General features: G+C 45.0%; 1 protein-coding gene across 3 annotated transcripts in view; it reads right to left on the bottom strand.

The window, feature by feature from the left end:
* V (Tryptophan 2,3-dioxygenase vermilion) overlaps positions 1 to 14304 on the bottom strand; it is a 47113-nt gene that overhangs the window by 16695 nt on the left and 16114 nt on the right. For all 3 annotated transcript variants that reach the window (XM_077702489.1, XM_077702490.1, XM_077702488.1), the window contains exon 3: positions 497 to 566. In XM_077702489.1, the coding sequence (XP_077558615.1) occupies positions 497 to 566 (70 nt within the window). The remainder of the gene's footprint in view (positions 1 to 496; positions 567 to 14304) is intronic.

Here is a 14304-nt window from a genome sequence, read left to right on the forward strand (position 1 = left end):
AGAAAGATAAATTCGTAAAAAATAAAAGCAAAGCACACGATGTGAATACTGGGCACTACAAAAGCATAAGCGAGAAAACCAAAAGCGCGAACGCGCGCTTTGGCGACCGAGCTGCCATAGTTTAGTACAGGACTAAAAATGAATTTTATCTAAAGCAAGAAAAAATGGTGATTGGGGGGTGGGGGCACACGGAGATAACAACACGCAAGTGGAGAGCTTGTATGTACGTGTTCTCTCTCGTGCCTCCTCTCTCTTTACATTTGCCGCTCACTGTTTAGTACGAAGTACAATGCTTGTCTAGAGCTAACTGATTTGACGTGAACCTTAACCTAGAGTGCTTGATTTAAGCCTTTTTTCTGTCTATGCTTCTTTTCGTTGCCTCAGGAAAAAAAATGCACACCACGCACAACTAATATCATAACGGGAGTGTTAACACAGCCCTAAGAATAAGAGTGAACGGATTTGGAAGTACACTGAGAGCCCGAGCTATACCCACCTTCAGGTAGTCCCCGTACAGCAACTTCTCACATTCAGGTGCACCGTGCTTTGTGGCGCCATTGCTGGTACTGAAAAAGAAACAAGCAAACAAATAAAAACAGAGTAGCACATTCAGACGACGGGAGTGACGACCGCACGTTAGGTACCCAAAAGATACGTATTTTACGAACACTGTTTAGCGTAAGTTCGGCTTCACTGCGGGCGAGTGGGAGGAAGGAGGCGGGAGGGGGACGGGAAGGAAAGTGAATGCTTATTTCAGACAACCGACAAAAAAGAATTAAAAGGTGATGTTACTGAAGTATATATAGTAATCAACACAGATAACAAAGATCACAGAAGCGGTTGTTTTCGGGGGATGTCGAAAAGGCAAACGAATTATCTGAAAAAGCGACATCCCCCATCCCCCTGTTTTTAACACCCAACTCAGCCGCAACGTGACAAAGTACAAAAATTTTATGCGCCGAAAACAGTACAGAAAACATAAATTCTATTTGATACAAACTTTAGGTAACACAAGTATAGATGGAATTTGTATTACTTAAGAATTTACACTGCAAGTATACACAGGAACACGAAGTGGAAACACAGAGCGATATTCAACAGTAATATTGGAGCATATATGCACCTTAAACAGCTTGTTCATTGTAGCTCCAGCGAATACACATCAGTTGTCTTTTTGAAAGATTGTACATAAAGAGAAGACTGCATCAATGTAACAATAACAGGGTGTTTGTTAAAAAAGTCGGGAATTATGTAGGTTGTCTTTTGCGACCCATAGTTTGTGCGGATTATTTCTTTGTTGTAGCTCGCATGTCGCAGATTGTATTTGTGGTTCCCAGATGCGTACTGGGCCATGAAGGCATCAGAATTATTCTTGAACTGTTGATAAATGAGCAAAGCCATCTTTTGTTTATGTTGTTTTGAAAAGTCAGTATGCTATACTTCCGAAAGCGTGACTCGTGAGGCAGCATGGATTACAGGTGATACATTTTATACCAAGCGTATTACTTTCTTTTGAAGTACTAGTAGATTATCTAGATTGACTTTGCCAGTTTTTCCCCGTATACAAGAGAACAATAACTGAGGCGAGAGGGTATTAACGCGTAATCCTTTTTCAACCACGCCGGCAGAAGGTGCTTCAGTTTATAGACGACTCCAGTAAACCGTGATACATCGGTTCGAATTCTATTTATATAAGGTGACCAACTGAAATTTTTGTTGAGCGTGACACCAGGAAATCGGTGTGAAGTGACTTGCTTGATGGTCGCGCCACGAAATGTGATAGAAATGTGTTGGCTTAAATCCTTATTCTTAGGGCGAAAAACGAAAAACATAGTTTTATTTGTGTTCAATGAAAGCTGGTTCGCTTCTAGCCATATCGATTATTTTTCAAGCCAGACATTTGTTAGCGTCTCGAGTGGAGCAAGATCACTGCCGGAAAGAAAATATGTTTGTGTCGTCGGCGTATAAGATTAAACCTGCATGGTGTGGAGGGAATATGTGCGATCTCGTTTATGTATAACAAGAATAAGAGCGCGCCGAGTATGGATCCCTGTGGTACTGAAACGTTGAGGTTTCTAGTTTTGATCTTGCGTGCTCGATTTCTGTGTATTGAGAACGATTACATAGGTAACTTTTTTTACTAGATCCGAGCAAATACCCATAATTCCAACCCTACTTATTTTTACAGTTAAATGTAGTCCTTTGTGGAGTCAAGCGCTTTCTTAAAATCAATGAAGACACCTATTGTATATTGTTTCTGTTCAATGTGGTCAAATATTTCATCTTTAATATTCAACAGTGCTAACAAAGTTGACTTTCCTTTTTGGAAACCGTACTGTTGCTCTGGTATGACATTGTTTGTCTTACAAAAATTATAACGAATAAAGACGCAAGATGAGTTATTTGCCTGCCTAATATGTGTGCGTAAAGGCAGTAATGGGGCACATAGACGTTTGGAACTGTAACAAGATGGCCGAAGTCGCGACACAAACACTGCCTGAAAACAATGGCGGTACTTTTGAAAAAAAAAAAAAAGTGTTTTTACGGTTTGCAACTGAGACAGAAAGCTAGATGGAGAGAGCGGAAGACATTGAGACAGATATGGTGATAAATTTGTTTCAACGGACGACGGTTTACGCGGTAATGATCAGTAAACAAGTTTTGCGAGAAAAGTACAGTACGAAAACGCAGGAAGAAAGTGCAAGAGTTATATTATAAAAGTGCAAATGTGGCTGCACCGCCTCGAGGCCATTGAATGCAAGGCTTAAGATAGCAGTTAACACAATAAAATTTTAATGATTTTACGCGAAGTTAAATGAAAAAAAAAAAAAAAAACTGGCGAAGTTTGCACTAGGTCACGCAAGGCTTCAACCGTAGCGAAGCTGCAGGATATCCTTCAACGTGAGCACTGAAGGACACATCACCATGCATTTGTACAAGCTTGGAATAGTTTATTTACGTTCCGTCGCCGCTTTACACTGTGCTAGTAGCAGTCACCGCCATATGCATCGATATGCCATATGCATCTTTACTCATGCCAAGCATTGCATGCGTGGTAGCACTTGACAACAGGTGGGGCGCAGCGGCGGCGCGTACGTGCACAACGCATGTGCGGCGTTCCTGCAGTGTCAAGGTTCCATGGAGCAGTTGTTGCGCCACCTGTGGCGTTGTTGGTTGCTAGGCAACGCGAGGTGCTGCTCAGCGTTTTCGCTTTTTTTTTTTTTTTTGCTACAGCCACTGCGCGAGCGGGGGACGCTCGGCGGTCGCCGCAAGGCACGCGCACACGAGCGCTCGGCATTTTTTTGCTCATCGGGGTTTTTGCCTGTTTTCTTTTCTTTTTTTGCTAAAGCCACTGCGTGTGCAGGGGGCGCTCGCCGGTGGCCGCGACGCACGCGCTCACGAACGCTCGGCATTTTGTTGGTATTTTTAACGCGTTACACTCCATACATTACGGACAGCCACGACAGCTCCGGTGTTAATATTTGGTTACAATGGTACGGCAAGCTTCTGTTACGTCTTACCCTGGGCTGGTCACATGAACACGCTCCCCACCGGAGCCCGAAGGCTCCGATCTTTCCGTTAAGGGGGACTCGCCTGATCACATTCCTACGAGACTCACTGATTCATGACCCGTGGGCTTCAAAGGCATCGTTCGCCCACAAAAAAAAGTTTTATAAATCCATTAAAATGCTCCCAACAGCCTAGTTTACTTCTTTTAGAAATATTGCACATATATGCTGCAATAAAAAATAAACAAGAAATGCATTTTAGTTTATCTAGTCTTCGTTAGATGACGCTAGCGGTCTTCCATGCGAGAGTTTTATTTTTTTTTTATTTCAGCACAGAAGTGACGTATTTCTGAAATAAGGAAATCAAGCCGTTTGGAGCATTTTCATGGACCTGCAAAACTTTTCGTGTTGGTGCACGATTGTTTTTAGTGCAGAACACTTTAGGGGCTCGCCTTGTCGCCGTAGCTCGCTCGCTGGACCCAGTAGAGCCACACGGCGTTCCGTCGTAGCGACTGTCGTCACGGCGTAACCCGTAGGCTCATAGGCGTGCGCAGGGTTCTCGATTAGGGGGGGGGGGCGAAGGCTTAACTGAGCGCCCCCCCCCCCCCCCCCCCCCCCATGGAACTCCCGACCTTCTACCACTGAAGGCCTAATGGCCAGAACGCAGTGGAAAGACGAAGAATTGTTATAAAATTTGTATTTCAATGAAATGGTATTGCAACACCTACAAAATATTTCCGGGCAGAAGTTTTTACTTTCATGTGTAACATCGGCAAAGGGAGCAGGTCCCAGGGCGGATGCGGCATCAATTTCACAACGCGCTGCCGGAAGAACTTCCATTCTCCCTAAAGCGCAGAAACATATGGCATGTGCACATCTGTCTTTTGCAAACTGCAACGTGGTTCCCGTGGGTACCGCTCAAACGCTAGCTTTTGAAATTCGTAAGAATTTAAGAAGGTAATATTGTCTGCTCTGAAACTCTTTTTACGCGGCTATTTTGCTCAGTACTAGGCACATCATTTGCGAGGAAAAGTAGGAGGAGGACAAGCTCCGCAGTAGCTGCACATATGAAAATTAGGTTTTAACGTGTTTCTCACAGCGACCTGCATTTGGTACCCGCACTTCCGGGGCCGAAAGCAAACAGCCTTTGGAAGGCAACATGAGGCTTCATCGGCTGCCATGATCGTGAAAACACACGCGTGGTCGTAACCCTACGGGACATGTTCGATTGAGTTAAGGCGTGGGGAAAATTTGGCGCCCCCCTCCATATTATTAGAAGGGGGTTGCGGCCCCCCCTTCCCCCCCTGTCCGCCCGCCTATGCGTAGGCTTCGAAAGCCGAGCGGTTTATATCTCGCGAACCGCTGGTGCTAATCCCCGTTGTTTAGCGCAAAGTAAACTGTGTGTACATTTGAGGCAAAATGTACGTAATTAACCGGCAGCGCCCGCGTTCATTTAGTTAGGAATGCTCGTTGGGTTGGTTTTTACTATAGTAAGCGAAAAAAAAAAGTGTCAGTGCAACGCCGGCACGTGCAAAAGCAAGCACAAAAAGAACAGAACTCCCGCTGGCGCAGTTTCAGGCAGGAGGCGCGCGAGCACTGCGAGGGCGGGAAATTGGAATTATATTGGGTGGTAGCCGTGAGCGGATAGCGGCGCTGCAGCCCATTATGGCGAATCACTGCTTTGCACTTCCGACAGCTTTCACATTGAGTGGAACGGCTGTAATTTTTTATTAAGCCCGCGCGTCATGAAGTAGTCAGTCCCAAAAGAATGTTAACAGGTGAGTCCCCCTTAAGCAAACAAAGCTGGATTAATATACTCGCCATTCACTTCCGCGAATTCTCCGGTAGAGGAACGTCTTCATTTTAGTGCAGTCAAGGAGCTGCTCATTGGGGAATAATTGTGCAGGAGGATGCGGAGGAGCGGGTACCATGACGGCGACCCACTGACGTCGATTCGGTTAGATTTAAAACAACATAGGGCAAACGGGATCAGAGTGGATTTGAGGACGCCGCACTGCGCTAAGCAACAGGTACGTGGCAGGGCACAGATGATCCGAATCAGCGACCCGGTTACACGGGGGATTTGTGTCTGCCGTGTTTTACTTGTCACTCGGAACAAAGCTTGTATCCTATGAAGGTTATTTGCCGGGTACTTCCGTACAGGGTTGAGACAGCATATTTGTTAGGTTGCACGCGCTCGTGGCACATGTTCCCACGAAAAGTAAAGCGATAAAATAGAGTACACGGCGAAACAAAAGGACAAAAAAAGTGAGGCAATACAGATGGTAAAAAATTCGAAAGTGTTTTTTTTTTTAAGGCATCCTGGTAGTATCTGATCGTTGTCAAAGCTTTTCGTGTTTTGTTCATAGGTGAAAGCCCGGGAAGCTACGGTCTCGCTAACGCGTAGCTGCGTTCTTTTTTAACCTTTATTTTGCTTTCGCGGTGTTCCTCTTTGCACTGCTGGTTGAAACAAATACCTGCACCGGAAAAGGAGCCTGCTAATAACAGCTGTTTCCCTTGCGCCGCAGATATCGCACAGCAAGACCGTAAAGGTGGCGGTGTAAAGTAGAGGCAACAAGCGAAAAAAAGCTATCCTTTGAGCCGGCCTACAAGTTGTCAGCGTATATAGAAGCGGTAATATTTGCAGGATGGTTTGTAACTGCGCAAATTGGTTTATTGCATGGATTGAACAGCGCTGAGACGGAACAAAATGAAGAGCAACGAACAAGTTACTCTTCACTTTCTGTTCAATCCATGTGAGGTAATGTTTCTCTCTGGTGGTTGCGATGATGCAGCCTAATTGCTGGCCACACGTATTTCCCATACTGAGAGGACTGCACGCGTTGAGCTACCCTAAGCTAAGCAGAGCGTACCGGAGGCGTACAGCTTCTGCTCCTCAATTTGCGGCGCCAAGGAACATGATAGTGAGCTCATAATTAAGGCATTTGCGGCCACGAGCTGCGGCCACGAGCTGCACATGTCAAATTCCGCAACTTTCTATTGTAGATTATCCTCTGTTACGGCTTCCTGCTTTTCGCTGATTGCCTCCTGGTCATCGCGAACAGCGCCTCGTGGCCCGCACCTTATCAAGAATATTGGCGACAGCAAAGAAGTTCCTGACGTCTGCCTGACGTCAGACCCAACCCTAGCGCCACCAAAACCAACTTAAAGCTTGGACATCCTCGGACATCTGGGATTTGCGGCCACGAGCTGCACATGCTAAATTCCGAAACTTTCTGTTGTAGGTAGGTCTTGTGCTTTTTATCTGCTTTGTGCTTTGTGCTTTTTATATGTGCTTTGTGCTTTTTATCGTCACTTGCCAGCAAGTCCCCACGTTGGTCTTTCGAGTTTTAGTCTTTTTGTCATGGGTATAGACGTGTGCTTGTACCGTGCGCGTAGATTTGCAGCGTAAACCTCAGAGCCGCCATAAAGAGAGATTTAGCGCAGGATCAACGCTCATCTGTGTGATTTCTAGCAGGCCCTCAGTTTTGGTACTGTCAACATGTCTTGCGTTGCTCCTGCTCTGCGCGGTCGATGTGCTAAATCCCGGAGCGAAGATTGACGACGTCCTCTCACTGATGAAAGAGTTTCACGAGCAAACAACTAGTTCGCTCAACGAGATAAAACAGGACATTGCGAACTTAAAAGAACAAATGAGTTCAATTGGTCTGAGCATCGGCGGCGTACCCCTTATCAAAGACAAATTTGACGCTGCCAACGAATCTGTGAAAGAAGTGAAAATGAGTATTGTCAAAACCACCGAGGACCTTGCAGACGTCGTTGACGACATGAATAATTGCATGCGACGAAATAACGTGATTGTAAAAGGCCTCCCCGAAAGGTCGAAAGAGGACTATGCCAAATCAGAAAAAAATTGTAAAGGAATTCTTGTCTCACCATCTCAAGATCAAAGTAGGAAACATAGAGCGAGCCCATCGCTTGGGGAAAAAAAAAAAAACGGCCTAGGTTCGAACGACCGATAATCGTGAAGTTTCAAGACTTCAAATCCAAGACCGAAGCTTTATCAAACGCTTACAAGTTAAAAGATCTTGAGACACCAAAAGTGTGGTTGGGGGAGGATTTCTCCCCAAAAATACAGTTGGCACGCCGCAAGCTGCGTGAGTTTTCCATTAATACCCGTGATGTAGGCGAGCTCTACAAGATTCGTGTTGGAACCCTTGAACTCAAGGGCTGTGTTTACCGCTACGATTCCCACAAAGGCATTATAATCCAGGTATCTGTAAGTAACCCGCAAGAAATAGCAGAAAGCCCAGAAACAGCGAAATGACCCCTTGAAAAAAAAAATGGCCGCAAGAAAACACGACTAGAAACTATTTCAATAATAACTGCGAACTTTCGCAGTATGCTGGACAAAATTGATGCACTAAAAACATTAATCCACACATGATCCGCAGATATAATAATTGGTACTGAAACCTGGCTTTCCCCAGACATAGCTGAGAGCGAACTCGCGCTCTCGACTTCGTTTGCCACTTTTTCGTAAAGATAGGATCAGCACACAAGGGGGAGGTGTACTTATTGCAATAAAGCACGAATTCCAACCTTCTGCCATATCAATCGATTCGCCCCTTGAACTCGTCTGGGTAAGCGCTTGTCTCGGTAATGTAACGACCTTATCAGTAAAATCTGCCTAAAATAGAACAGAAAGCGTTAATTTCGCCAATTTTACACGTTATTTTCAGTTAACCCAACTTGTGCTAGAACCAGCAATCACATTTTAGACCTAATCTTTACCAACCACCCAGATCAGGCCATCAGTCAAGTTTGGGAAGAAATTAGTGACCATAAGCTGATTCACTGCGCATTTTCTTTGCCGCGCGCATATAGAAGGGAATTACGAAACAAATTCGGAATTTTGCACGCGCAGACACAGAAAAGATAAGCCGTATGATGACGAGCTTTGCGAGCAACTTTGACGTCAACTTCAATAATCGAAATGCGGACGAAAACTGGATGGCGCTACGCGATAGGCTCAAAGAAATTGCAAGCGCATGTTTACCTCTAACGAAAATCAAGACAGGGATAAACGACCCATGGTTTACCCGTGAAGTAAAGACATGTTTAAACAAAAAAGCAAAGAGCGTTCAGGAAGGCAGCAAGGACGAAGGCCGCGGAAGATTGGTTAAGCTACAAAAAAAGTCAGTAGTAAGGCAAAAATTGAAATTCAAAAAGCTAAAGATAAATACTGTAATAATACTCTCCCTGATACCTTTAGAAGGGACCCCAAAAAAAATTGGCGTGTGCTGAACCCTAAGCATAACGAAGCAGTTCCACGGTTAAAAGATGATAACGGTATCACGCTTCCTTCAGATGAATGCGCAGAATCTTTCAGCAAACATTTCCAAGATAATTTCACGCGCGAACTCCCTCTCCACTCCCTGACGTCACCGCACAGCCCCATAACACACCAGTTTGAGGCTATTACTACCACAGTAAATGGTGTCACCCGTGCAATTGAAATACTTTCAACGACTACAAGCCCCGGCCCTGACGGCATAAGTACCAAGATTCTTAAGATTACTTTCCCTACTTCAGCCCACTTACTAACCCTCATATTCCACCAATCACTAGAAACTGGGTACGTGCCAAGAGACTGGAAAGCTGCGCACATCAAGCCTTAGCTCAAACCTGGGGACAAAACGCACCATACGAATTATCGACCTATATCTCTGACATCTATTTGCAGCAAATTATAGGAGCCCATATTGTATAGCCATATAATGACCTATCTAAACCAAAACAATCTTCTGCTTCAAAACCAACACGGATTTCGACAAAACATATCATGTCAAACACAGATTTATGAATTATTGACTGACCTTCGCAAATCCCTTCACTCGTTCCTTGGTACCGACGCTGTTTTTATAGATTTTTCTAAGGCCTTCGACCGTGTGCCTCACAAACGCTTACTTCTAAAAATTAATAGCCTAAACCTTAATTACAATACAACGAGGTGGGTTGGTGAATTCATAACGAACCGTGCACAGTCTGTTAATTTAAATAACTACATTTCCCGTCCTATTCCCGTCACATCAGGCATCCCGCAGGGCTCTGTCCTCGGGCCCCTTTTGTTTTTGATTGATATCAATGAGATCGAAACTGGCATAACCTCTTCCATTCACCTTTACGCAGATGACTGAGTAATATACCGGCAAATAACTCACTCCACTGACGTATCTGCTCTTCAGTCTGGCCTAACGTAACTATCGAAATGGTGTGACACATGGCAAATGGGCAGAAAAAATCAAACACGCAAGGTTTTCTTGTGCGCTTGACCGGCCCTTAAATCGCTACACAATAAATGACAGAGACGTACAGTCTGCGTCATCGTATGAATATCTTGGAACTCATATAACCTCTGATTTGAGCTGGAACTCACACAGAGTACGTAACCAAAAAAACTGGGCCTCTTAAAACGTCGCTTACATGCTGCGAACTTGAGCACTAAGCTTTTCGCATACACCTCGCTTATTAGACCATCGTTAGAATATGCGTCAATTATCGGGAACCCACATTACCATTACCTAATAAATTTACTTGAATCTGTGCAAAGCCGGGCGGCAAGGTTTATCTCGTCATCTTACTCACGTTATAAGAGCGTATCTGCCCTAAAGCATTCCTTAAACCTCACGCCACTCGCCATGCGCAGAAAATATAATCGACTTGTTTTTTTTTTTTTTCTACTCCGTATATCGCCGCGCTTCTCCCTTTTCTTAGCTCAACCTTTGAACTGCCAGTTACGCTTCCTCTAGACTAGACCGCTCCCGTAAAATCGAACCAATTTTTGCGAGCACAAATATATACCAGAATTCCCCTCTTGTCCTGAGCATTACAGAGTGGAACACGTTGCTCGAAAACGTAGTATCTTCAACAAATTTACCATCTCTTCAAACAGCGCTATTATCACATCTACTAAATGAGTACCTCGCGGAAATAGATGGAACTTGACTTTTTCAATTTCAAGCCCAGTGTTTTTATGTTCATTTATAGCTTCGTCTATGTTATGACTTTGTAAATTGTCAAAACAAGGGTTAAATGCCCAAGTGTTGCCTTAACTCTGTAAAAACACATTTTGAGTCCATTGTTAGGCGGATGGCAACTCTAACGCAGAAATTGTAATGCTTGCTTTGTATAGGTAAACATTCTATGTTTTTTTTCTTGTATACTGATCGTACGTAAATTATCCGTTCAAGTTTTGCTTTTATGATCCCCCCCCCCCTCTATTTAATGCCCTTTGGGGCCTTCAGGGTATCTAAATAAATAAATATCCATTAGGAAATTGGACGCCATTGCTATCGCCTTTATTGCGTCATAACGAGAGTTCAGATTCCCTCGAATTCTTTACAGTAACATTACTCTCTCTCTCTCTCTCTCTCTCTCTCTCTCTCTCTCTCTCTCTCTCTCTCTCTCTCTCTCTATCTCCCTCTGTTTTCCTTTCACTTTTTTTATTCATTATTTGTGCAGTGATAGTGCTGATGACGCCAGTCTAAATAAGCAGCGATTAAGGAAAAGAAGAAAGCAAGCAGCTTGAGTGATATCAGGAGAAAGGGTTCGGGAAGCAGAACGCCGCGCTTTACAAGCGAGAAATCACAGATCACCGCCTCAATAACTCCGGTTTAACAACGAGGGATAGGAGAGATAACGCAGCGTTTGGGCGCCAACTATAAGCGCGCGGGCTCGAAGACGTCGCCTTGGGTTATCTATACAGCATGCAACAAAAGCAGCATTCCACGCCAAGCGAGCAGACTGGCCCGGAGGTTGTATCCCGAAGACCGTAAAGCAATCGCTTGCTCTCCTCTGCGCCAAGCGCTAAGCCAGGTGAGTTCAGGGTGCCGCGTCAACTGAGGCGGCCTTTCTGTCTCCAAATGAATCTCGCCTCGAATGGTGCGTACGACCACCGCCACAGCACAAGTGCCGCCCGGCGGGCCGATGGATACGCGGGCAGGAGGACAGCCCACGTCTAGATGTTGTCACACAGACAGCTTCGAAATACAGATAGAGGGTACGAGAGAGAGATCAAAAAAAAAAAAAAAGAAAGAAAACAAATTCGGGACAAATAACCTACCTGGAACAAACAATAATATTCATGGTACGTCAATACTATTGCCCCTTTTATTCCAAATCTTCGAAAGTTCCTTCTTTTCTTTCCTTTTGTCTCTGAGAACGTTAACGCGCTCCTTTGTCTCACAGAAACTTGACGCGAGCTCTGTCATTTACCCTTTCTTTTTCAGCGCGCGGCATTCACTTTCAGAGAATGAATGCCGGTTTTTGCGTGTGTGTGGGTGTGCGTACACGCACGCTCACACACACGCAGCTGATTCGTATCATAATAGCGGAATCGCCCAGAAGGGAACGAGCCGATTTAGCGGCTGGTTTTCAGGAAAGTGCTTATGTCAGTGCAAGAATCAATGCTTTGCGAGCAGATACTTTCTCTTTTAAGCGATTCTTGGAGTTAAGTGCGTAATATACGCCGTTTTGCCCGGATAAAAACGCCGAACCAATACAGAGCTGTCAAAAAAAGCGTATATTCTTAATGCATATCCCAGCGGTAACCATTGCTAAGTGCATTAAGACACGAAAAATGCGGGAGTCGTGTTCACATCGCTCTTCATTGCGCGCCTGTAAAATGTTTGGCTATGCGCGCCAATCGCGTCGCGGCCATCTGAGAAGGACATTGCGTGTCGCTATAGCCCTCATTATCATCCAATCACCAGTGAAAGACGACGAAGGCCGCTATCAATGGCTTTAATCATACAGGTACCGCACTTGGGCGCAATTAGTTAGTCGCCTTCGAATCTCGTTTTCACATTTCTGCATCTAGCGCAGTATACACATAGCCCAGACAAGGAGAAACTTGGTGCGTTCAGCTCGTGCAGTAAAATGATACAAATGTTGCCGCACGAAGTTTACGTGGGCGAGCAGAGAGATGTTTAGGCGCATGCATACGCACAGTTGGTGTCCGTTGGACTGAGACTAATATCTGTGAGGTTGTTTAAGCTTAGGAATTCATGCTAATTGGGAGTACATGTCACCACAGACTCGTTTTGCGAGTGGAAAGAACCCTTTCGTTGATTGCTAAAGGAAACTTGGTTGGCGGTGAGTTTTAGTCTCCCGTGCTTACTCAGAATACAAGCGTACTTTTTGCCATGGCAGAGTCAAGGCTAGCCGTACCCCTTGCACACTTTTAGGAGTGACGGCACAGAGAGAGAGAGAGAGAGAGAGAGAGAGAGAGAGAGAGAGAGAGAGAGAGAGAGAGAGAGACCCGCGTGTGTGTGTCACCGGGAGGGGGCATCGAGTTGTGGAATCAGCGGGATGGCTTACAAATCACGCTAAAAAACTGAGTAACGCTGCCTGAAGACAATAGCGGCATTGTGCTGGTTAGATATGGCTCATTTTACACACACACACACACACACACACACACACACACACACACACACACACACACGCACGCACGCACACACACACTCACACACCGCAAACGCCTTGACCTTTTATCTGCGTTTTTACATTTATCTACGTTTTCTGCGAACAGCTTGCATCGGTAGGAGGAAAATATATACTTGGCAGCAAACAAAGTCGGGAGGTAAAAACCCGCCGCACTTGTCGTGTTCGGAGCGCTTATCCCCGCGCTGAAGAGACAAGCGGCCGGCAAGTGTCCAAAACTGGTTCTTAATATTTTCCCTATCAATGCATCGTGACAAATGGTCGCTCCATCTGCCCCTTTCTCGACCGCTTTGACCGCGTATGCGACCAAGAGCAGAGAAAGCACGGCACTGCCCTGCGAGATAGCATCTCCCTTTTACTGCTCTGCCTTTTTAACAGCGCGGATAGCGTCTCACCAGCGAGAAATGTATTGCACCTCGCTGAGTATAAGTAAGAGCACCTTGAGGTGGTGAAGGCTTTACGTTCGCGCTTGAGTTCTTTTGAAGGATAAGTCAGGGAGGCATGATTATTTACCCAAGGCACACCTCGCAGCGATCAACTATCATCTATTCCGATATTGATTGGTTCTAATGACTGCATACGGGTGTTTGTCCGAGCAGCCGTTTTGAAGGGCCGCAAAAAGTTGGGGATAATATATTCGCTTCCTGTCCGCTCGATGACCGTGACATAGCTATATAGTAACTTTGTATCACCATTTTGACTGGACTTATCACCTCTTAGTAAACGGGGAATTTCGCTAAAAACATACCTCACGGTCTTTTTCGAAACGCGTGCCGGTATTTGCCTCCAATTCCGTTCTAGCTAGTTCTTTCATGGACTGGACTGGGAAGGTTTTTATTGAAACCAAGTGTTTTGCTTTGGGTAACCCCGCAGCTTTCGTGAGTTTTTTATAAAACTCCCTAGCGTGTGAAGTTATTCGATTGATTTATTTCAATACAAGCAACTAGTTTACCCTAAAAAAACTATCGTTGTGTGTTGCCAACATTCAGTCGTTTGAAAAAAAAAAAAAACGTCTTAAAATGTCGCTCTCTCTTTTTTGCTCCGTTTTGTTTATTTAAAGGAGATGAAACAAACTGCAGGGCTGATTAAAATGTTATGGTAACAGCTATAGCTGTATTTAGGCTACGTTCATAATTAATCTTAATACAACAAAAGTCAAATTTACTTCCCATTGAAAAAATACGATAGCCGTTCTCGACTTTTGCCAAGTAAATGCCCCCCTTCGCTTTCCCGCTAGCGCACCTCTCATGTTGTTCCTCTTGCGCCGCGCTCCTTGCGCCGCGCTCCTTGCGCCGCGCTCCTTGCGCCGCGCTCCTTGCGCCGCGCT

This window comes from Haemaphysalis longicornis, unplaced genomic scaffold (assembly GCF_048455015.1).
Source record: "Haemaphysalis longicornis isolate Haplotype H1 unplaced genomic scaffold, Haemaphysalis longicornis Haplotype H1 scaffold_3, whole genome shotgun sequence".
In the NCBI taxonomy this organism is placed as follows: Eukaryota; Metazoa; Arthropoda; class Arachnida; order Ixodida; family Ixodidae; genus Haemaphysalis; species Haemaphysalis longicornis.